This window comes from Poromitra crassiceps (genome assembly GCF_964638095.1).
Source record: "Poromitra crassiceps genome assembly, chromosome: 25".
Taxonomy (NCBI): domain Eukaryota; kingdom Metazoa; phylum Chordata; class Actinopteri; order Beryciformes; family Melamphaidae; genus Poromitra; species Poromitra crassiceps.
The window spans coordinates 4,896,775-4,918,586 of NC_139649.1; the positions used below are offsets into that span (position 1 = coordinate 4,896,775).

General features: G+C 47.2%; 1 protein-coding gene and 1 pseudogene across 2 annotated transcripts; one reads left to right on the forward strand and one right to left on the reverse strand.

The window, feature by feature from the left end:
- Nucleotides 1-1,451: 1,451 nt before the first annotated feature.
- LOC310798458 (uncharacterized protein) lies at nt 1,452-4,325 on the reverse strand (the record flags this gene model as incomplete). Its single annotated transcript, XM_083661002.1, has 6 exons — nt 4,194-4,325; nt 3,897-4,101; nt 2,950-3,320; nt 2,650-2,851; nt 1,581-2,154; nt 1,452-1,509 (listed from the first exon to the last, which is right to left on the reverse strand). Exons 1-6 carry the CDS (start codon nt 4,230-4,232, stop codon nt 1,452-1,454), a joined length of 1,449 nt encoding a protein of 482 aa, XP_083517128.1. The 5' UTR covers nt 4,233-4,325.
- A 14,924-nt stretch (nt 4,326-19,249) lies between these two features.
- LOC310798078 (alanine aminotransferase 2-like pseudogene) lies at nt 19,250-20,683 on the forward strand (annotated as a pseudogene). Its single transcript has one exon. The product of its transcript is annotated as an alanine aminotransferase 2-like pseudogene (transcript).
- The last annotated feature ends 1,129 nt before the right edge of the window (nt 20,684-21,812 follow it).

Here is a 21,812-nt window from a genome sequence, read left to right on the forward strand (position 1 = left end):
ATCAACTTTTCCCGAATTCTATCTGTCTAGCACTGCAGTGAGATCAAATGTTTGGGCCATATTATCTCAAATGACCTATCTGATGATAAGGACATGTACAGACAGCGCTGGAAGCTGTACGCTCAAGCGAACACACGCTGTGCCGTAAATGTAGCTGGTGCTCAGAAGCTGTGAAGATCTCTCTCTTCAGAGCTTTTTGCACACCACTCTATACTGCCCACCTGTGGTGTCGCTACAGACAAGGCAGGTTCAGACGCCTCACAGTGGCTTATAATGACAGCACGAGGGGACATTCACACCCAAAGCGTTTTTGGAGCTGCCAGCGTCTTTCTGCAATTCAGTCTCTATGTAAGGACGCGCTAGACGTGCTCCTCTTTCAAGGAACGCACCTGGCGTTTAAACGCTGGTGGCGTCTCGTCTTTTTGGCGGAGCGCTCTGGGCCTTTTAAAGCTGAAAAAGTTGAACATTTGGAGGAAAAGCGCGCTGCTCGTCTTTTACTCTTCCTACATTTTCTCCTCCCAGAGGGATCCTCAACCTCGCTGCTGCCAGAATTGGCAATAATCTCGCTTTCATGTTGACAGTGAACAACATCAAACAGACAAAACCAGCTGGCTACCGTCCGTGTGGTCGTTGTGTGCTCAACTCTAGTGCGCGCGACTGCAGGGGAAAATAAAACGAAGCGCAAAAAAAATGCTCCGTGCGCAGTTTTGTGCACAATGGAAGCGCTCTCAACATGATTGGGGGAAAAAAGCGCTTTTAGTGTGAATGTCCCCTGAGGCTGCTGCTTAAAGTTCCAAGAAGCTCTGAGTCTAGTGCAAGTCATGTTTGTTAGTGTTGGGGTACCGACCTGCTCTGCTGTGTTACGTAACCTTATGTTTAAATTCATATTATGTAGGGCATCTGAGTCAGCAAATGATATCATCTCTGTCATAACCAACCCCATACGCAGTTCTGTCAGGTTCTCCTCTAGATTGTGGAACCATTGGCGTCCATGTCTGTATAGAATCAGATCATTGTGGAATGTTCTTTTTTTTCTGTTATCTTTTTCTTCCTTGTATGCCTTATTTATTTTATTGTGTTGTTTTTATTGTGCTAAGGACCTTCCCTGGCTCTGAAATAAATGATTGAAAAATCAAGCACTTTTCAGGGAGCATATTCATATTCAAGCATATTCCTAACCTTGACTGTTAAAATTAAGCAGTTTCAAAACTTTCAAGACTTTGTACGAACCCCGAATAGTGGTGGGCTTGGCAGTAGCCACCCCGCCAGACTTGGTGGGGGAAGGTTCAGGGGTGTTCTTTGAGGGTCGTCCTCGTTTTCTTTTGAGCGGTGGCGGCTCGTCAGGGGCAGGTACCAACTTTGTGGGGGGAGGTTCGGGGGTGTTCTTTGGGCGTGGCCCTGGTTTCCTTTTGACCGGTCGCCCTGGTTTTCTTTTGAGCGATGGCAGCTCGTCAGGGGGAGGTACCAACTTTGTGGGGGGAGGTTCGGGGGTGTTCTTTGGGCGTGGCCCTGGTTTCCCTTTGAACGGTCGCCCTGGTTTCCTTTTGACCGGTGGCGGCTCGTCGGGGGCAGGTACCAACTTTGTGGGGGGAGGTTCGGGGGTGTTCTTTGGGCGTGGCCCTGGTTTCCCTTTGAACGGTCGCCCTGGTTTCCTTTTGACCGGTGGCGGCTCGTCGGGGGCAGGTATGGACTTTGTGGGGGGAGGTTCGGGGGTGTTCTTTGGGCGTGGCCCTGGTTTCCTTTTGACCGGTCGCCCTGGTTTTCTTTTGAGTGATGGCGGCTCGTCAGGGGCAGGTACGGACTTTGTGGGGGGAGGTTCGGGGGTGTTCTTTGGGCGTGGCCCTGGTTTCCTTTTGACCAGTCGCCCTGGTTTTCTTTTGAGCGGTAGCGGCTCGTCGGGGGCAGGTACGGACTTTGTGGGGGGAGGTTCGGGGGTGTTCTTTGGGCGTGGCCCTGGTTTCCTTTTGACCAGTCGCCCTGGTTTTCTTTTGAGCGGTAGCGGCTCGTCGGGGGCAGGTACGGACTTTGTGGGGGGAGGTTCGGGGGTGTTCTTTGGGCGTGGCCCTGGTTTCCCTTTAAACGGTCGCCCTGGTTTCCTTTTGACCGGTGGCGGCTCGTCGGGGACATCCAGGTCAGCTTCAGCCTGATCCTCCTCTGAGACACAGAGAATCAAACAAAAGATTCAACTGAGGGCCTGGTATGACCAGGAAGGCTACGTACGCTCTGCCAATCCCTGACAGAGACGAACGAGGTCAGTGGGCAGTGGAGCAAGAGTCAACTGGAAAACACTGGCAACATTGATGTCATAATGATGTCATAACCACTGATGATGTCATGTCATGCCCCACAATCGCTCCAACATCACAGTGGACAACCAAGAACGCTGATCCAATGGCCCCATGGGATTTCAGGATGCCTACTAGTATTATGTATATATATACATATTTATATATATATATATATATATAACACCAGATTATGTTGGAAATCAAGCACTTTTCAATGAGTATATTCAAATTCAAGCATATTCCTAACCTTGAAAACATGACGGTTAAAATCAAGCATTTCCCAAACTTTCAAGACTTTGTACGAACCCTGCCATTAAAAGCCAGGACAAAATAAGTGAATTGTTGAAAATGCTAGCATTACCATCCTCCGGCTCGGACACAGGTTGAGTCCAGGCTGCATCACAGTCTGTGTCTCCTCTGTCAGACTCCATGATGGCAGCCACTCGCTCCTCAGCTGGTGTCAGTTTGAGGCTGGTCTCCAGCTGTCCTCCTCCAGCATCCGAGCTGCTGTGCTTAAGGGCCTTATTGACGAAGAATTTCATGTCTGCCCATTTTTTCTTCACCTAGATGTAAATAATTATGACAAAAGCTATTACTATACTGTATATAGGCTATAGGCTATACAGTACATATCACAGATGTATGAATGAAATATCCAAACCTCATCTGGAGTTCGCTTGTCCAGGGAAACACTGTTGACCGCAGCAGTGATTTCTTTCCACACTGCATCTTTCTGCCTTTGTATAAAGCCACTTCTCAAGTCTCCATAGAGAATTGATTTGTTCAGTTCCACTTGTGACGTTAATGTTTCTAGTTCGTGGCTGGAGAAGTTTCCCTTCTTGGACACATCCGGTGTCTCCGTGACATCAACTCTGGGGACGGACCATACGTCCACTCTGGGGACGACGGACCATACGTCCACTCTGGGGACGACGGACCATACGCGCTCGATCACACAGCTCGCAGTCACCTGGCTCTGTGGGGCTGGATCCTTCGGCTCAACAGCATCACTGGTGCCTGGCTCGGATTCATCTGAAACACCAAAACAAATGAATTGTTGAATACATTAATTGTAATTGGCTGTCCACCTTATTTCTAGTTGCTATGATGCCCGCCCGATGGGTGCTTCTTCCGCTTCCGGTGTAATAGACTGTTTTAACTTGACAAAAAAAACGTCTATGAGGATTTTACAGCAGATAGACATTCTGCTCGATCTACAGCCGTGTCGTTCGGGTGCTGGGATAACGTACTGCATTGTGGGTAGTCGGCTACTGTGGCTAATGCTAGCGGCTAGCGTAATAGTTACTTTACGTGGCAGTAAAACGCCACTGAATGACCAAATTGATTGAACTTTTAACTATTTCAAGTAACACTGTTTCCATACGGACCCCCAGCGTTGGTTAGTTGTTTATAACGTGACTATATTTATAACTTTTAGCACGTACTCCAGTTTCCGGTTTATAATTCGGGTCTGCAAAGGAACAAAGGAAATGGCAAGCTGCAACAATAAGTCACGTTAAACCGGACCTTGTACCCACAATTATTTTTTTACAGTGGGGCATTCAAAAATAAGGTGGATAGACTATGAAAATAGTATCAGATTGTTACCATCCTCCAACTTGCACACAGGTTGTGGCGAGGCTGTATCACAGTCTCCTCCGTCAGACTCGATAATGGCGGTTGCCACCTGCTCCTCAGCCGGCGTCAGTTTGAGTCTGGGGTCCGGCTGTCCTCCAGCCTGCGAGCTGCTGTGCTTAAGGGCTGCAACACCCTTTTTGGTGGCGACTTTGAGATCTGACCATTTTTTCTTCACCTAGATGTAAAGAATTGTGATACAAGCTATTATACTATATACTGTATATAGGCTAGGCTACATATCACAATGTATGAATGAAATAGTCAAACCTCATCTGGAGTTCGGTTCTCCACGGAAAGGTCTTCCATGTCGTAAACTCTGGTGACGAGGCTACTGATGCGGGGATATTTATGGGCGTGATATTTAAATTAAAATTCGCCCGCCGCATTGATCAATGCCGGCACATTGTTACACTGTGATTGGTGGGACACAAACTTTAGCGTTCTCGTATAGGGTGTCGTTACTGTTGAAGAAACGTTTGCCGCTAACTCCTTCACCATGACATGGAGTGAAACCTGCAGGGTAATAAAAACACAAAAAAGCAAAATGCACTAAGTTTTGCGTTTTTTTTTTTTTTACACATAGCAATGTACTGGAATTAGCATTGCATAGGCATGAACTACCTTGTAGGCTACTTGTAAATACAGTACTCACCCCGCCCTTTTTTTCTTTTTTACTTATTAACGCCTACATTCCACTAGGTCCGTGTTCGGTCCGTCTGCGCTGTGGTACGGCATCGGAGCCGATACGTTTCCACTCTAATCATTGTGTCAACTCCCACCTACTCCGCTGCGTGGCGTGTCTACTCCGTCCCAGCTCTGACGATCCGGAGCTCTCCGAAGCAGATACGCAAGGCTTCTATTTTTCACGGATGTCGGAGCGAAGCCGCAGCAAGTTGGGCGGATCCAGGCCTGGAGTCAACAGGTCAGAGGTGCTTACAGCATTCAAGATCAAGCCAGAGGACAAACATGGATGAGGAAAAGTTCATCATTGAAGTGGAAAACCATAAAATAATATATGACATGACACATCCTTTTTACAAGGACAACACCAAGCAAGTCCACCCCTCCTCTGCTTCTCCAGTTGGGAACAATGATCTTCTGCCTGTTTGTTGTTGTATTTATCCCACATACAGATTGTCTCGCGCGAAAGCGGAGCCGTGACGTGCTCTGCACGCAGCCGGTGAGTGTTGGCGGAGCGCGGAGCGCGGAGCACGGAGCAAAACCGGAGCATAGCCGCAACGCAATGCAAATGCACTCAGTGGAATCCCGACGTCAGTAGGCAAAAACAGTTTTTCATGCTCTGATAAATTTTGATATTTGGGGATATTTTGCTTCCATAACATGTCTTCTTTCAGACTAGTGGAAAGAAAACGTCCAACTCAGGATGCTCATTTATATGCGATATGATTGCAAAAACCGATTGATGACACAAAACACGTCAGCAATTTCTCAGCAGAGTTGGTATCAATGGTCAAATGCAAACCCACCTGAAACATCTGGGCAGTGTCATTACAAAGTATGTGAGACAGATACAACACAACACATGCCATCTGTAATGTATGCCAGGATAAGATACCTTGTGTAAGAAGCAACTATTATTGCAGCGGTTTTGTCAGCCGACAGTCAGCAGAGAGCCGAGCATGGGAGGACCGAGGTAGCTCGTCACAGTTTCACGTTTACTTCACTTCTCCATGCTGAGTTTGGTGAGTGTCAGACCCCATTCACTGAGGCTAGCTAACGTTAAATCTTAATGTGAATATACAATGAAGTTAGCTTGCTAGCATTGGCTACCAAACAGCTGGTTGGTTAGTTAGCGAGGCAGCGGCTATTGGCAGGACTCATTGTAACACTGTGTCCTCTGTAACATTAAGGTGACAAGCTAACATTAGCATTAAAACACGGCTTCACCTCAACATGAGAAATCTGCTGCATTTCACGGACAAGGGTCGTGCGGTTAGCTCGCTTAGCCTGCTAGGTAGATAACCACGTTTTGTTTTGCTAGTCTTTACACGTCTTATCCTGGTTACAACATTAGAGTCTGACACAAAACGATGTAAACAACGTTTCTGGAAGTTAAACGTTAGCTAGTTGCATTGAACCTTGAACTACATGTTATAACATATGCTAGCCAGTATGTTTCTAAAACTAATAACCCATTTGTTAATTCATACAGAAAGAGCACGCTCTGCCTCTTTGAACAGCTGCACTCATTTTAGTGTAGCGTCAGATTGGATTTACAACAATTAAACAAGAATTTTGAACCTGGCTTTAGCCAATGTTCATATTTCTGTTCTGGGAATGTATGCAAATTAGCGCATATTTAATCTTGTCTGTTTCTACTTTTTTTAGTCTCTTACCATGCTTTTATAGACTACCTTATTTGGAAGCTATACTGTTTTCCTTCAGGATTAATAAAGTATCGATCGATCTATCTATCTACTGTATCTATCTATCTATCTATCTATCTATCTATCTATCTATCTATCTATCTATTGCCTTATCTGCATATTTAAACATACAATTTCAGAAAACGTGTAATACAAAAGAGAATTATCTTAATATAATCAACTAGGGTTAGTTTTGTTGTGATATAAAAAAATGTACCCTATCCACCTTATTTTTGGCGGCCATTTTTGCCTGATCTGCTGATGGGTGCTTCTTCCGGTGTGATCCTCCCAGCCTTGTTGCTGACAGCTTGACACCCGTCTGGGCGAACGGAGCAAATCACTAATCAGGTCCAGCTTGGCAAAAATCTCGTCGATAAATATCCCTTTAAGAGCGCAGTGCATTCATGGGTAATCGCCTGCTGTGGCCAATATTAACCATTTCGAGTAACACTGTTTCCATACGGATCACCGGCGTTAGTTTGTTGTTTATAACGTGGCTATATTCATAACGTTTTCTATCTCGGATACGTTATTTCGAATCGCACATAGGTTACGCCAAACCCCACATAGGTTACGCCTCGAATCGCACATAGGTTACGCTAAAACCACCACCGCAAAGCGTGTGGGTTTCAGGACGAAACAGACTCGAGCCACTAACGTCATCTTAAGAGCACAATATTCCTGGAATGCAAGTTTAACTAAACAGTTACATGTCCTCTGCATTCTACATAAAATTAAGATATTACGGGTTGTTTTATTTTGTATGTTACATACTTATTGACCAAGTTATGTTCAATTCAGCCAGGGTACAAGAGACTGAGTGTAGGCAGCCATCTTTTCAAATCAAGTACCGTAAATTCCGGACTATAAGACGCACCGGTGTATAAGCCGCGGGACCAAAATTGACTATTTTTTTCTTCTATAAGCCGCACCGGACTATAAGCCGCGGGTGTTTTGATGTTTAATTACCATATGAAAGGGTTCGTGCACAGAGAGGAATGTCGGGAAAGAGATCGCTGTTTGGGGAAGCTCCCATTTATTAACATTTCAACAAAACAAAACAAAAGTCAGGTCACTAATCCCCAGACAAAATCACACAACAATAGGCTACCGTATATGTGCAGCAAACCTGTAACCAGAGAAGTCAAGTCACTAATCCTCGTCTTCCTCTTCTTCCTGCGTGCTGAAACCACCAAAGTCCTCATCTTCAGTGTCGGAAACGAACAGGTTCAGGGTGGCTTCGTCAACCACTCTCCTCTCTCCTTCAGGTGCCATGGCACGAGTCCGATACCTCACGAGTCCGACACCTCACGAGTCCGAAAAAAGAGGCTAACTTCCCCCAGACCCTAACCCAAAACCTAACCTCTCCCACCCCCACGCCTAAACCTAACATCCCCCAGACCCTAACCCAAAACCTAACCTCTCCCACCCCCACGCCTAAACCTAACCTCCCCCAGACCCTAACCCAAAACCATGAGGTGTCGGACTCGTGAGGTATCGGACTCGTGAGGTATCGGACTAGGGGGCAGTCCCCGTGGCGTCATCCTCTTCATCCCGCAGCAGTCCAGCGTTTTGGAACCCGTTGGTAATTGTGGATGTTTTCACACTCCTATAATATTCCGTGATCTTCCTTTGTGTGAATTCGCCGAAGTTTGTGATTTTCTCCTGATAGTCGGGAGGGAGTTGTTCAGTAGTTCTCCCCCGGACGGACAGTCCCTTTTGCCCAGGTTACGCGCGGCTGCTCTGTTTGATCGGCGGCTGCTCTCTTTTAATGCGAGATTGACTGCTTTCAACTTGAAAGCTGCCTCGTGTGAATTTCTGCGTACCTTCCCCATGGTAAGTGAGAGTGTTGCTTCTACTGCTCGTCTTGTTGTGAATATTCCTTGGTCTTCCTTTGTGTGAATTCGCCGAAGTTTGTGATTTTCTCCTGGTAGTCGGGGGAGGGAGTTGTTGCCCGAGTGGCCGTTTGCTTACCGTAATTACCATATGTAAGTGGTCACGCACAGAGGGGATTGTCGGGAAGAGATGGCTGTTTGAGGAAGCTCCCATTTACCGTATTACAACATTTCAACAAAACAACATAACACAACACCACCGTTGTTTATTTTTACAGTGCACACAGTGTCCGCGGTGTGGTGAAAAGAGGGCAAGAGAGGAAATTAAAACAGAAGTGGATTTATAGTTAGAAAGAGTGCTAAAAAAGAGAGATTTTTTTTTTTTTTTTTTTTTTTTCTGAAAAAATCCATAGATAAGACGCACCGTTATATAAGCCGCAGGGGCCAAAAAACGGGAAAAAAGCCGCGGCTTATAGTCCGGAATTTACGGTAGAATACATTAGGAAATGGCAAGCTGCAGCAATAGTCACGTTAAACCGGACCTTGTACGCACAATTATTTTTTACAGTGGGGCATTCAAAAATAAGGTGGATAGTATTATAGTGTCTAGCCTCAAATACATTTAATTAAATAAGCCTTAATACGTGCACTTTAACATGTAAATAATGAAATGCAACAACTTACAGCACTGATTCATCAGTCTTTATGTGCAGATGCAAACAGATCCATGTACTGACTAAACATACGGCCTTCCCCTGCATTTCCCGCATTTGCTGACAGGAAGTGATGTGCTGACTTCTTCTGCTACTTGTTTAACAGCGGTTGGCATCCAGCCTATTGGTGCATTACCGCCACCTTCTGCTCAGGACTGTGGAACAGACAGATGTGCTGACTGATAGGATAGGAAGTGACGTGTTTGAACTAACTTAATCGAACATTTAAAACAAAAACAAAAATACAATACAATATAAAAACATTGCAAAACAGTAATTTTACATTACAAAATCACAACATATGTCTGGTAGAATCACAGGAATGTTTCATGAATCACACGTGAAGCCTGTCTTAAGATGTTTTCTGCGCTCGGATCTGCTCTGGTTTCATTCTTGGTCAGTGTGTTCATTCTTGTTGTGTCATTGAATGTCACATATCTATCTATCTATCTATCTTTCTTTCTTTCTTTCTTTCTTTCTTTCTTTCTTTCTTTCTTTCTATCTTTCTTTCTATTTTATTTCGGGGGGGGGGGGGGGGGGGGGGCAGAACACAAGTTGGGCAACCAGACAAGACAGCAACTACAGTGCAAACAGGAGGAGACGTGTTTTAGAGTCCAGTGAGAGATGGATCAGACGTGGTGAAGTGCACAGTCTGGCTGTGAGGGACGCAAGAGTTGACTGTGATGAAAGCTGTGTCTCTCTGTTAGGACCACTAACGAGCTGGAACTGACATCAGGCGTGACGACGGCTGACCAACTCCAGTCCAGCAGCTGTAGGCGATGGGCCTTTTTTACAGCAGCCATTTTGGGTCTCAAAGGCAGGAAGTAACACAGGTGCAAGCAAAAATTAACGAGGAACCCCAGCAGTGGAACACCTAAATGGATTGGAAGTCGGAAACCTGCAAGTGTAACTGTACTATTGTAGTTTTTTATTCATTTTTTTAATCCCTAATTATTGTACTTGCCCAATTCCCCGTGCATGCTGCCCCGTTTGTGCCCCCACCCCCTCTGCCGATCTGGGTTGTAGACTAGCACATGCTGCCTCTGATACATGTGCAGTCGCCAGCCACTGCTTTTCACCGGTAGGAGGACGTAGCGCGTGGGAGGATCACGTTATTCCCCCCAGTTCCTCTCCCCCTGAACAGGCTCCCCCCGACCGACCAGAGGAGGGACTAGGGCAGTGACCAGAACACATAACCTTAATCCGGCTTCCCACCCGCAGACAGGGCCAATTGTGCCTGTACGGTCGCCCCGACCAAGGCGGAGGCAACACGGGGGCTCGAACCTGCGACCCTCATGTTAGTATAGACGGTTTTAACTTGACAACAAAAACATTCTAAATTGAACCCCCGCTCACTTCCTGTTGCAGTGTTTGCTATGGACATAAAAGAAGAAAAAAAACATTCAAGTGCAGGACTGACCATTCTGTGAAAACCGTCTATAGGCAGGGAATTTATTTATTTATTTATTTGTTTATTTGTTTGTTTATTTTCAAATGTTGGATATGTTGTTTTGGTATGAAACAACAAGGCTAAATTTATCCGTGCGGGACCACAGTGAAATCATGTCTGAGACTGGATAAACAACTTCTAAGAACTAAGGAATGTTCGTAATGGGGCATTTTACCTGATTGTTGCTGGGCCACCCTGCCAAACACACACACACACACACACACACACACACACACACACACACACGCACACGCACACACACACACACACACACACACACACACACACACACACACACACACACACACGCACACAGTATTCTTGCAGACAGATGTGCAGTTTTGGATTTGCTGTAGCATTCTCAGGGGACTCCCATGATGCCTTGCACCTGCTCCTGAATACATCAGGTCTAATTCCCGGTCATCCATCATCGCCATCCACCCGCTGCCCTCGCCCAAAGAGTGTAGGAGGCAAGAGGTGAAGTCCTGCTGCTGCCATTTTGGCCTGCAAATGCCTCTTGTGCCAAATGGAAACAGCACAGAAGCATGACAGAGACACACCATGACCGGGAGGAACACAGGCCTTTTATAGAGCTACTTTTGTATGCCAGTGCGTAAGGCAGCCAGGACCTTTTAATACATGGCGTCATTAGTAGTCTCCTTTGCTTTGCGCTGATGTTGCAATGATGTACTAGCCTTCAGTTCTTAGCAATGTAGGTTTTGGTGTGATCACATACAGAAATTCACTCCATGTACATTCATTTTCTCTTTCGCTTACAGGTAGATTTTCCCATCGGGCCATTCATTCCTTCCACTATGTGTGATTGTGACAAACTCTGAAAGCTTTAGCTCTGTTTATTCTGAGAGAACAACGCCCACTTCCTGTTTTGTGCCATAAAGCAATCCAATATTATATCCCATGAAATCTGACATGGCGCTTGGCACACAATGTCAAATGCAGCGTGTTTTGTTGGTGAGGGAGCATGTAGTGGTTCAGTGTTTCATTCAAAGCCGTTTGGGCCACTGCAGGGATCAAGCTTGTGACGTCTTGGTGACAGGAGAGTCTCTCTAACCTGCTGCCAGGTGACATAAAAGCTCAGGCCAACACATAACCGCTGCCTTTGTGTGGAGGTGCTGAGCCGCGGGAGCCCCTAGCACCCCGAGGTGTTTACTGGAGGAGAGACGTACGCCCAAAGAAAGGGTCTCTTTTACCTGGAGCCTGGGAAAGGGAGGAAGGAGAGGGGGGGAGAGACCGACGGAGGAGAGAGGGATGGCGGAGGAGAAAGAGACAGACAAAAAGCAGAAGTAGACAAACGGAAAGCAGAGGGAGAAACTGAGACAAAAAGGGAGAGACCAGAACAGCCGGACTCACAAGGAAAACCACAACAATTGTCGATTTTCAAGGCGGTTTTAAAACGGCTGATGTTTACAAATGCAACCCCTTGTGGTCGTGTGAGTAAGTGCATGCGTGCAGTATACGCCAGAGTCGGGAGCTGCTGTAACCGTAGCGGCGACCTCTGGTGGCCCAGTCTGATATTGAAATAGCTCACTGAAACGTAAGAGAGAAGGGGTGGGGTTGGTGGGCCGCTAACTTCCTCGTCGTGAGAGACCTGATTCGCTCCCGGCGTGTTTTTTTTTTTTTTACGGTTTCCATAAATCCACAACCCTAAACTTAACCGAGTTGTTTTAGTTGCCTAAACATAACCGACATGTAGTTGCCTAAACATAACATTTAAATATAACTGGCGTGACATTTTCAAATTAACGCGAGACAGATCACCTGCAGGCACCGTGTCGCTCATATAGCCTATGTTGTTTTGAGAGTCGTTGGAAATTGACTCATTCTGTTGTTTCGGTATGAGGACGTGTCAACAAGAAGGGGAGGAAAGGGGGGAGAAAGAAGAGAGAGGGAGAGAAGGATGTAGCATTAGGGCAGGAAACTCACATCTTTCAAAGTAAAAGTACATAGAAATCCCCTGAAGTCATTGCTACAGAATTCCACTCATGTAAAAGTGTTTATTATCTTATTAACTTGAGTATATTGAAAGTAACATTTTGTATTAACACACACATGCACATATACACACACATGTTAAGCTCAGCTGTGTTGTGTTGTGTGATCCTTAACTGCTTACATCTATTGGTGTGCTAAGGTATGTAAAACATCCTGGACAACATTTAAACCATCTGGCCAGGAAATATAACAGTGAAATAGCTGGTAGTTCCCATCGTGGCACATTGTAGCAGTCAGAAATCAAGATTTAGAACTTTATTGCCGTGTCAACAGAGTTTATTGAAATTTGCCTCAGTGCAACTCTGCAAGCGAAAAAACAGAACGGGCAGATGTTGCCGTACGAGACTCTCCCACAATCACACCGATAAAGTCCAGTTACACGGAGAAACGCTCGTCGTTTTCCAAATAAAAGTGAGGCGTAATTAAATAATAAATACAAGTTTAGGTTTGCCCCGTCTTAAGTTTAATAATAAAGTTAGGGTTGCCTGTCTTGAGTTTCGAAACATTCTCTGTTGTTGATCCTTACTGAATATGACCCTGGCTTTTTACCCAAACAAAACACGGGCATTTGTTTCCAATGAAAACATAAGCGGAACAATTCAAAACAGAGGCTGGGACCACGCAGCATTCTTTGGTTTGAACAGTTCAGATGAAATGATGGGTTTGTGCGCCGTCGGTGCGCCACAGAAATGCCTTTCTGTTTGCCTTCCCCTCTTTCTCAGTAGCACAGAGAACAAACAAGGCGACGGCGCTCGAACGGAGCGAACTCAATATCCGTGCGCTGGATCCAAGCTCTGATGCCTTATTAGAACCGTCTGTTGTTATTGGTCAAAGCTTTAAGTACTGTAAGTGTTGAGAGCTTGAATCCAGCGGTGTGGACAGAAAGAGTTTCATTCTAAAACTGGGAAGTCCACCGTTTGGAAAAAACGACCTAAACCCTAACCCTCGTTTGTACCGAAAATTGAACATTTGGTCATTATTTACTTCATGTCAAGACAGGAAATGTCCGCACACTGTATATTGCTGTGCCCCATGCTTTATTCGCCCCTCATTAAAGACACATTTTGCCCGGGAAGGGCTTCATCAGGTTACAGGATATGAGCTATGAAAGCCTTATATAGGCAACACATCAACCCGTGAATGTGCCAATGGGGATCCAGTTGAATTGCTATCGCTCACATCTCATTTAAAGGGTAGAAAAGTCGTCATAATCCAGAACAATATCTAGGCTAATATAGCGTATGTAACGGGTACTCCGACACCTCACGAGTCCGACACCTCACGAGTCCGAAAGATGACGCGTTGGACAGGTGTCTCATTAGTCCGACCGCTCGTTAACCCGACAATGAAAATCTCACTAATCCGACAGCTCGTTAGTCCGAAAATAATGCGCTCTGACGCAGCGCAATTAGAGTCATTGTTCTCATTCAGTCTAGAGTGAATGTAGCCTACAAAACGGCAAATTTCGCACTAACGAGCTGTCGGCTAACACGCTTAAGCCCTGTTTGGGCATGTGGCGAAAGTCACTTCTAGACTGTGAAGTGGCAAAATGCAATTGTTGTCAAAACTGTGACCACACGGCTCCACTTCATGTATGGAGGATAATAGTCTGAGCATTCACTAGCCTATCTATCAATATAGCCTTAATGGCACAAAGTGAATCACATTGACATTCAACAAACTATCATGACCTCAGGCTCTGATAACGAGTTCCTAAAAAGACATAATGAGTGATAACTGCCCGCTATCAACGTTCATGTATATTAATTCATCGTTTTCGCATAACATTACTAATTAATTAAATTACCCCACGGATGCATCGATTTCCTCAGGTTACAAGTGCTGCAAAAACTGGTCCTTTTATAGAGCTTTACTGAGTTTTTATTCTGTAATGCAACCATCTGTCAGTCACTCTATGATGTGGTTAAAGTTTACTTAAGTTGCATCAATCCTGCGAGAAATAGACAGAATACAGGAAGCTAGCATTTTTACCATCAAAATAAAAGCAATCATTTATTACTTGGTCAATAAAAAACAGAACAGTCGACTCACTACGGGTTAACATTGACTTTTAATTGTCTGTGTTCTATGTGTTGTGTGTATTTTGGATCACACACATAAACGTTGCAACGTGGATCTACTATTACTTTATTTAATTACCATTATTGGGAAGGTTCTAACCAGAAGTTTCCGTTATATCGTGGCTCAGCTTGACACCGCTCAGAGTTGCGGCGCTGACATTTGCGGCTCCACTCTGCATGTGAATCGTTATCACAAACGCTGTGTATAAACCCGGAGTCAAAGGCCAGAACACAACGACAGTTTGCCATTTTATGCAGAGAGCGTTGTCGTCTAAACATGGCCTAAAAACACACCTCTTCACGCTACACCTGGACCCTTTTTGAACTAACCGCTCTCATTTAAAAAAAAAAATGCTACTTGTTCCTTGTGAAGGTCTTAGCTGATGAAGACTGTGATGCACGGTTCACTACTGTTGACAAAATGCACTATTGTAAGTCGTCCTGGATAAAAGCATCTGCTAAATGATGTAATGTAATATAATCTGCTCTCCTCTCCTTTCATCTTCTTCCCTTCTCTCTTCCTCTCCCTCTCATCCTCGTCTCCCCTCTCCTCCTCTCCTCTGTGGGAAAACACTTCCATCTGTTGTGAATGTGCTGATCAGGTTAAACTCGTTATGAGCTTAGATCTGATCTTATAAATAAACAAAGAGTTCTGGTCAGTCGCTTGGCGCGAAGCCCAATGGCCACCAGATGCCGCGTGGAAGCGGTGCGTGCGCGTGTCCCGGAAAACAGACTCGCACACGCCTGTGTGAATCAGCGCTGCGATGTCCACTGGGTGCGGCTGCGTTGTGGTTTAGCAGCACGGAAGCCGTCCAGAACCTGCCGCTCCATTCTTTTTCCACATCTGGTCCATTTTTTCCGGACCCGCTTGCATCTGAGCCTGGTATCAGACTGAATTGTCAACTCGTTAGCCTAGCTGCTACACTCCATTTCCAATTTTTCAGTCTGACATCGCCTCCACCGTAACAGATTTCCATGGGGGAAATCCCCAAGGAGGATTCCATATTCCATAACCAATCAGTAGAGACCAACAAGTATCCGCGTGAATGGAATCCAGTCGGGAGAACGCGAGAAAAAAAAAATAATAATAATAAATGTGTGTGGATTTCAAAATACGTGGTACTTAGAACAGCCTCGACAGCGGCATCCATCTTGTCTATAATGTTCGCCATTGTTGTTATTAGGTGCGGTGCACTTGACAACGGGAAAGGGCTTGAAAATGGCGTTATTCCCGCCCGTTGTGGTATGTATTGGCGCTGATTGGATAATCATTAGCTCCCCTCGGTGCTCACTGCTCATTGGACGGAATGTTTTGTCAGCATGAGAAACCGCTGTTGCATGTCATGGTGCCAGACCAGCAGCAGTCAACTCGGTGGAGTGGGCGGAGTCAAAGGTCTGGACCCGCAGGCAGCCAAGCGTTAAAATGCACTTTATTGACTTGCGGCCGGTGATGCATACTGTACAACTCAATCAAATGCGTGCGGTGTACATTCTGTTACGGAGCGTTCCAATCCCGTACTCCCGGCTGTTCCCGGCTGCTTCCACGCGGCATCTGGTGGACGTTGCTGCCTTCTGTTCCGGAGCCGTTGCGCTCCCTCCCGTGCCTGGTGGACACTGGGCTGAAGTCAGCGTGGACGGACTTAATGAGGTTGGGAGACGGGCTTCAGTGAGACAGACAGGATATCCAACTTCCATGTACGCCATGCACCGGCGCACGCACGCACACACACACACACACACACACACACACAAGCACACACACACACACACACACGCACACACACACACACACACACACACACACACACACACACACACACACACACACACACACACAAGTATATGTTCCATGCTCCTTGGTTTGCTGTCTAACATGGCCCAAGTGGTCCAACACTGTTTAAACACTAATATAAACACTTCTGTCCCTGAACTGAAAAAGAAAAAGTCAGCTACTTGCCAACCTGTCGAAAATTCCACTGAAATTTGTATGAAAAGCAAACAAAGCCCCCTAGTTCCATCTGTCTTCCACAGGACCTGATTTAGGCCTTTTCCACTGGCTCTTTGGCCCAGGCTGGCCCACGCCCAGGCTGGCCCACGCCACGGCCCACGCCCAGGCTGGCCCACGCCACCCTGGCCCACACCCAGGCTGGCCCACGCCACGGCCCACGCCACACTGGCCCACACCCAGGCTGGCCCACGCCACACTGGCCCACGCTCAGGCTGGCCCACGCCACACTGGCCCACGCCCAGGCTGGCCCACGCCACACTGGCCCACCCCACGCCACACTGGCCCACGCCCAGGCTGGCCCACGCCACACTGGCCCATGCCCAGGCTGGCCCACGCCACACTGGCCCACGCTCAGGCTGGCCCACGCCACAGCCCACGCCCAGGCTGGCCCACGCCACACTGGCCCACGCCCAGGCTGGCCCACGCCACACTGGCCCACGCCCAGGCTGGCCCACGCCACACTGGCCCATGCCCAGGCTGGCCCACGCCACACTGGCCTACGCCCAGGCTGGCCCACGCCACACTGGCCTACGCCCAGGCTGGCCCACGCCACACTGGCCCACGCCCAGGCTGGCCCACGCCCAGGCTGGCCCACGCCACACTGGCCCACGCCCAGGCTGGCCCACAGCGCCACAGGCCCACTCATTTGGCCCACTCGCGTGTGGCTGCGCTCAACATGGACTCGTTCTGAACTGGAGCCACAGCGGGCCGGTCCGTGCTGCTGCAGCGTGTGTTGTGACAGTCAATGGTTGCAACTCGTGTCTGCTGTGAGAAATAGAGAGAGACACGCACATCCAAACCCAAACAGGGGCAGGTGCTGAACTGGAACAGTGAAACAAAAGAATAAAAACTGCTCGCACACTGCAGGGCTCCTTTGCTGGTATTTCTTGCACCAGAGAAAAGTGACGTGACGTTTCGAGCCAGACGCTCTTCATCAGACTAAAGTGACAACAGGGACGCCATCTTAGATATAGCAGTATACAGTCTGCATCGTGTGACTTTGGCGCTGTAAAAGATGCGCTCTGCGATGGATCTGTATTGTGCGAACTCGCTCTGTCTTTGGTCTTCCTGCGAACTGCTATGATGGAGTTCTAACTGACACTGGGGCGAGTCGTGACCAAATTTCCATTTTGAGGGTGAACTACTGTTCCTTTTAATTTATAGCCTCATTTGGGGGTTTAAGGATAATCCCTGTGTTCTCCTTTGATCTGACTTCCTGGTGGTTCTTTGGCATGAGTTCTGTATGGGAATCATTTGGCTTTCTGTGACAACACCCATACAAGCTTCAGCATATTTCAACCATGACTAATTTTTAACCAATGGCAGTTGTTGGGCGGGTCAGCATGTTTCAACTTTTGGGACAAGAATTTTCAAACATGTTCGTTGCCCGTGTGGCAATTATTTTCAGGGTTAGATGCTAGAGGTTAGAGTGATGTATTGTTGTTGTTTGAACTTTTCTATCATTCATATTTAGTTTAACTCTTCATTGTGTTTGTGTTGCAGTGCTTTTGGTCATCTGGGTGAAACGTAGCATACGACTTGGCGAGCGACGTCATTCGGTGGTGTTGCCGCCTTTCATGCTGCGTGCTTACACCAAGCAGAACAGGTCTTGAGACATGCGAGCTGTTGTCGTGGAAACCACTTTGCGTTGTATGATTTGTTTATGGTAAATGGTAAAATGCCCTGCATTTATATAGCGCTTTTATCCAAAGCGCTTTACAGTCAGTAGGTACATTCACCCATTCACACACCGATGGCGGCAGGCTACCACGCAGCACACCAATGGGAGCAATTTGGGGTTCAGTGTCTTGCCCAAGGACACTTTGACATGCAGACTGGAGGAGCCGGGAATCGAACCACCGACCTCTTTTATCCAAAGCGATTAGTGGACGACCCGCTCTACCTCCTGAGCTACAGCCGCCCCATGTTTAGCTACATCCATACATATATACTGTAGGCCTATTGCAACAACAAACACGAGCTAGAACAGACCAGAGGGGCGCTGTGGAGCACTGTGATGGCTGGGCGCATCCGGAACAAACACAGAAGACTAGCTCGAAAAAATAATATCACTCGCCCAGAATTGGGATAAAAAGATATAGTTCTTAGCCGCATCAAGCTTTCAAACCCCGACGGATCTAATCAATGAAGAGTTCTGCTTTGGTACAGTAGGTGGCTTTGGAATGTCTCTGTGACACTTGTACGACGAGCGGATTGGCATGTTCTGCTGCATGGGACTTTTTTCCGAGCCTTGACAAGAGAGCGGAATGGAACAGAAGAGAGAGGGGGGGGAGAAAGAGAGAGAAATAGATAGATAGATAGATAGATAGATAGATAGATAGATAGATAGATAGATAGATAGATAGATAGATAGATGGAAAGAGAGAGAAGCTTTCTGCCAGTCGAAGCCTGGAGGGGATGATGCGTTCAGTGATGTGTGTGTGTGTGTGTGTGTATGTGTGTCACTGATGATGCCATAGACATTGTGACAACATCACTGATGATGGCATAGACATTGCGACATCATCTATGACATCATCAGTGACATCATCATCTATGATGGCAAGCAACCACCACAACCATGCTGTGTTCAGGTTTTTTCTTTTGTCCCACGGTGCAGTTGAGGGACACCGCACGCCAAACTCAGCTCATGCAGTCATTCAGTGGCTTTGTGAGATGGCCTCTAGTTTCCCAGCTGGGCAGCGTTTGGACCTTCGGGCCAACAATCACCGCATGCTTAAACACGGCAAACGCCACTCGACCGGGACGCCGAGGGAATGTAAACAAACGCACATTCAAACGACAAGCGCTGAACGGGCTGGCGCACCAGGACAAGGTGCTGACGGTGGACAACATGAACCCCAACGTGAAGCGCGTGGAGTACGCTGTGCGCGGGCCCATAGTCCAGCGTGCGGTGCAGATTGAGAAGGAGCTGAAAGAGGGCGTGAAGAAGCCTTTCACAGAGGTCATCAAGGCCAACATCGGTGACACCCACGCCATGGGGCAAAAGCCCATCACATTTCTCAGGCAGGTCTTGGCTCTGTGCTGTTACCCCGACCTCCTGGAGGAGAACAGGTTCCCGGAGGACGCCAAGAAAAGAGCGCGACGCATTCTTCAGGATTGTGGAGGACACAGCATCGGTTCCTACAGCGCCAGCCAAGGAATCGAGTGCGTCCGTCAGGATGTGGCTCGCTACATCGAGAAGAGAGACGGTGGGATCCCCTCCAACGCCGACAACATCTACCTTTCTACGGGCGCCAGCGACGCCATCGTGACTATATTGAAGCTGCTGGTGTCCGGTGAGGGTCGCGACTGCACAGGAGTGATGATCTCCATCCCCCAGTACCCTCTGTACTCTGCCACCCTGGCAGACCTGGGCGCGGTGCAGGTCAACTACTACCTGGATGAGGACGAGTGTTGGAGTCTGAACGTGACGGAGCTGAGGAGATCCCTCACTGCGGCCAGGCAGCACTGCAACCCCCGCGTGCTCTGCATCATAAACCCCGGAAACCCTACTGGTCAGGTCCAGAGCAGACGGTGCATTGAAGATGTGATCCGATTTGCTAAAGGCGAGCACCTCTTCCTCATGGCTGATGAAGTCTACCAGGATAATGTGTATGCGAAGGGCTGTCAATTTCACTCCTTTAAGAAGGTGCTGTTTGAGATGGGACCGGAGTACTCCAGCACAGTGGAGATGGCCTCCTTCCACTCTACCTCCAAGTGCTACATGGGAGAGTGTGGCTTCCGTGGAGGGTACATGGAGGTGATAAACATGGACCCTGAGGTGAAGGCCCAGCTCACCAAACTGGTGTCTGTTCGTCTGTGCCCCCCGGTCCCCGGACAGGCTCTACTGGACCTCGTGGTCAACCCCCCGCAGCCCGGCGAGCCCTCCTACAACACATTCATGGAGGAGCGGACAGCGGTTCTGGCAGGCATGGCAGAGAAAGCCCGGCTGACGGAGGAGATCCTCAACACGGTGCCTGGTATCAGCTGTAACCCTGTGCAGGGGGCCATGTACACCTTCCCCCGCATCACCCTGCCCCAGAAGGCCATCGACCAGGCCAAGGAGAACGGCCAGGCCCCGGACATGTTCTACTGTATGAGGCTGCTGGATGAGATGGGTATCTGTCTGGTGCCAGGTAGTGGCTTCGGACAGAGAGAGGGAACCTACCACTTCAGGATGACCATCTTGCCTCCCATCAAGAAGTTGAAGGTTGTCTTGGAGCGGATCCGGGAGTTCCACCGGCGGTTCACGGATGAGTTTTCATAGCACCGTTTCTTCAACTTCATCATCTATAATCTACGCCTTGGAAATTTGATGGAACTGAAATTTCCACTACTATTTCTGTTCATGCAATAGTATTTACATGTACATTTTTGTGACTGAAGCAGCAATCCTAACATCGCCTTCTGTGTGTCCAAGGCTATATTATATATAAGAACAAAACATCATTATGTTTTTAATCAGGGAAGACAAATGTGTAAAGTACAACATGTGCCATCATTTATGTGATGCACTTTCCCCAAACTGCCCAGGTGTTACTAAGAGAAGAAGATGATGTGTAATAGTGTTAGGTGTATGTTTCGTTTTGTTTATTTATTTGCACATAATAAAAACAAGAAATAAGTGGATAAAAAGATTGTGCAGGTAGAGAGACGTAATGGGGGATGTCGAAATTGACTCGTATGGATGAGTTTCTATCGCAGGTAAATATCGCTAACATTACTAGTGTATGCCAGATAAGTAAGTTAGTAATTGCGCTAACATAAGGTAGCCTATTACTGTGGTCATGCTTAGTAATGCTGTCAGTCACTCACCAGAGTCCTCCTCAGTCAGACACAAGCATATCCAGGTTCCTTGGACACCTCTCTGGCTCAAATTGTACGTTAGTGCTATCAGTTTATCACCCGACCAAGCACTTGCTTCATATCACTTGCGTGACTGTTTATTTGCGTACCCTCCCCCTGTAACAACATAGGCCTACGTATCATGGTTCCTATCTGGCAAACACTGTCGCTTGTCTTGGGTTCATGTTTCTGCACGTGCAGTTCTGGTGCTGCTTGGCCCAGCTGGGCAGCGTCAAAAGTGTTATGTTCGATTTGCGGGTTTTCAGGTTTATAAAAATGGGTCTAGATGCAGCTATGTGCGGGGGGTAAAAGAGAATCCTATATACCCGTCCCACATATGAATGCAATTTTTCAATTGTTTAATAATCTTAACATGGGAGTGGACAAATGTGCTTTCTTTATGCAAATGTATGTTCATTATTATTGGAACAATCCAAAACAATGACAAATATTCTGCAGAATATTCTCCATAATAACTTCAAAGGTAGGCCTACTGCATTTAGTGTAAACAACAAATGCTGGGAATGGGAGAATATGTTGGACATGTGTAT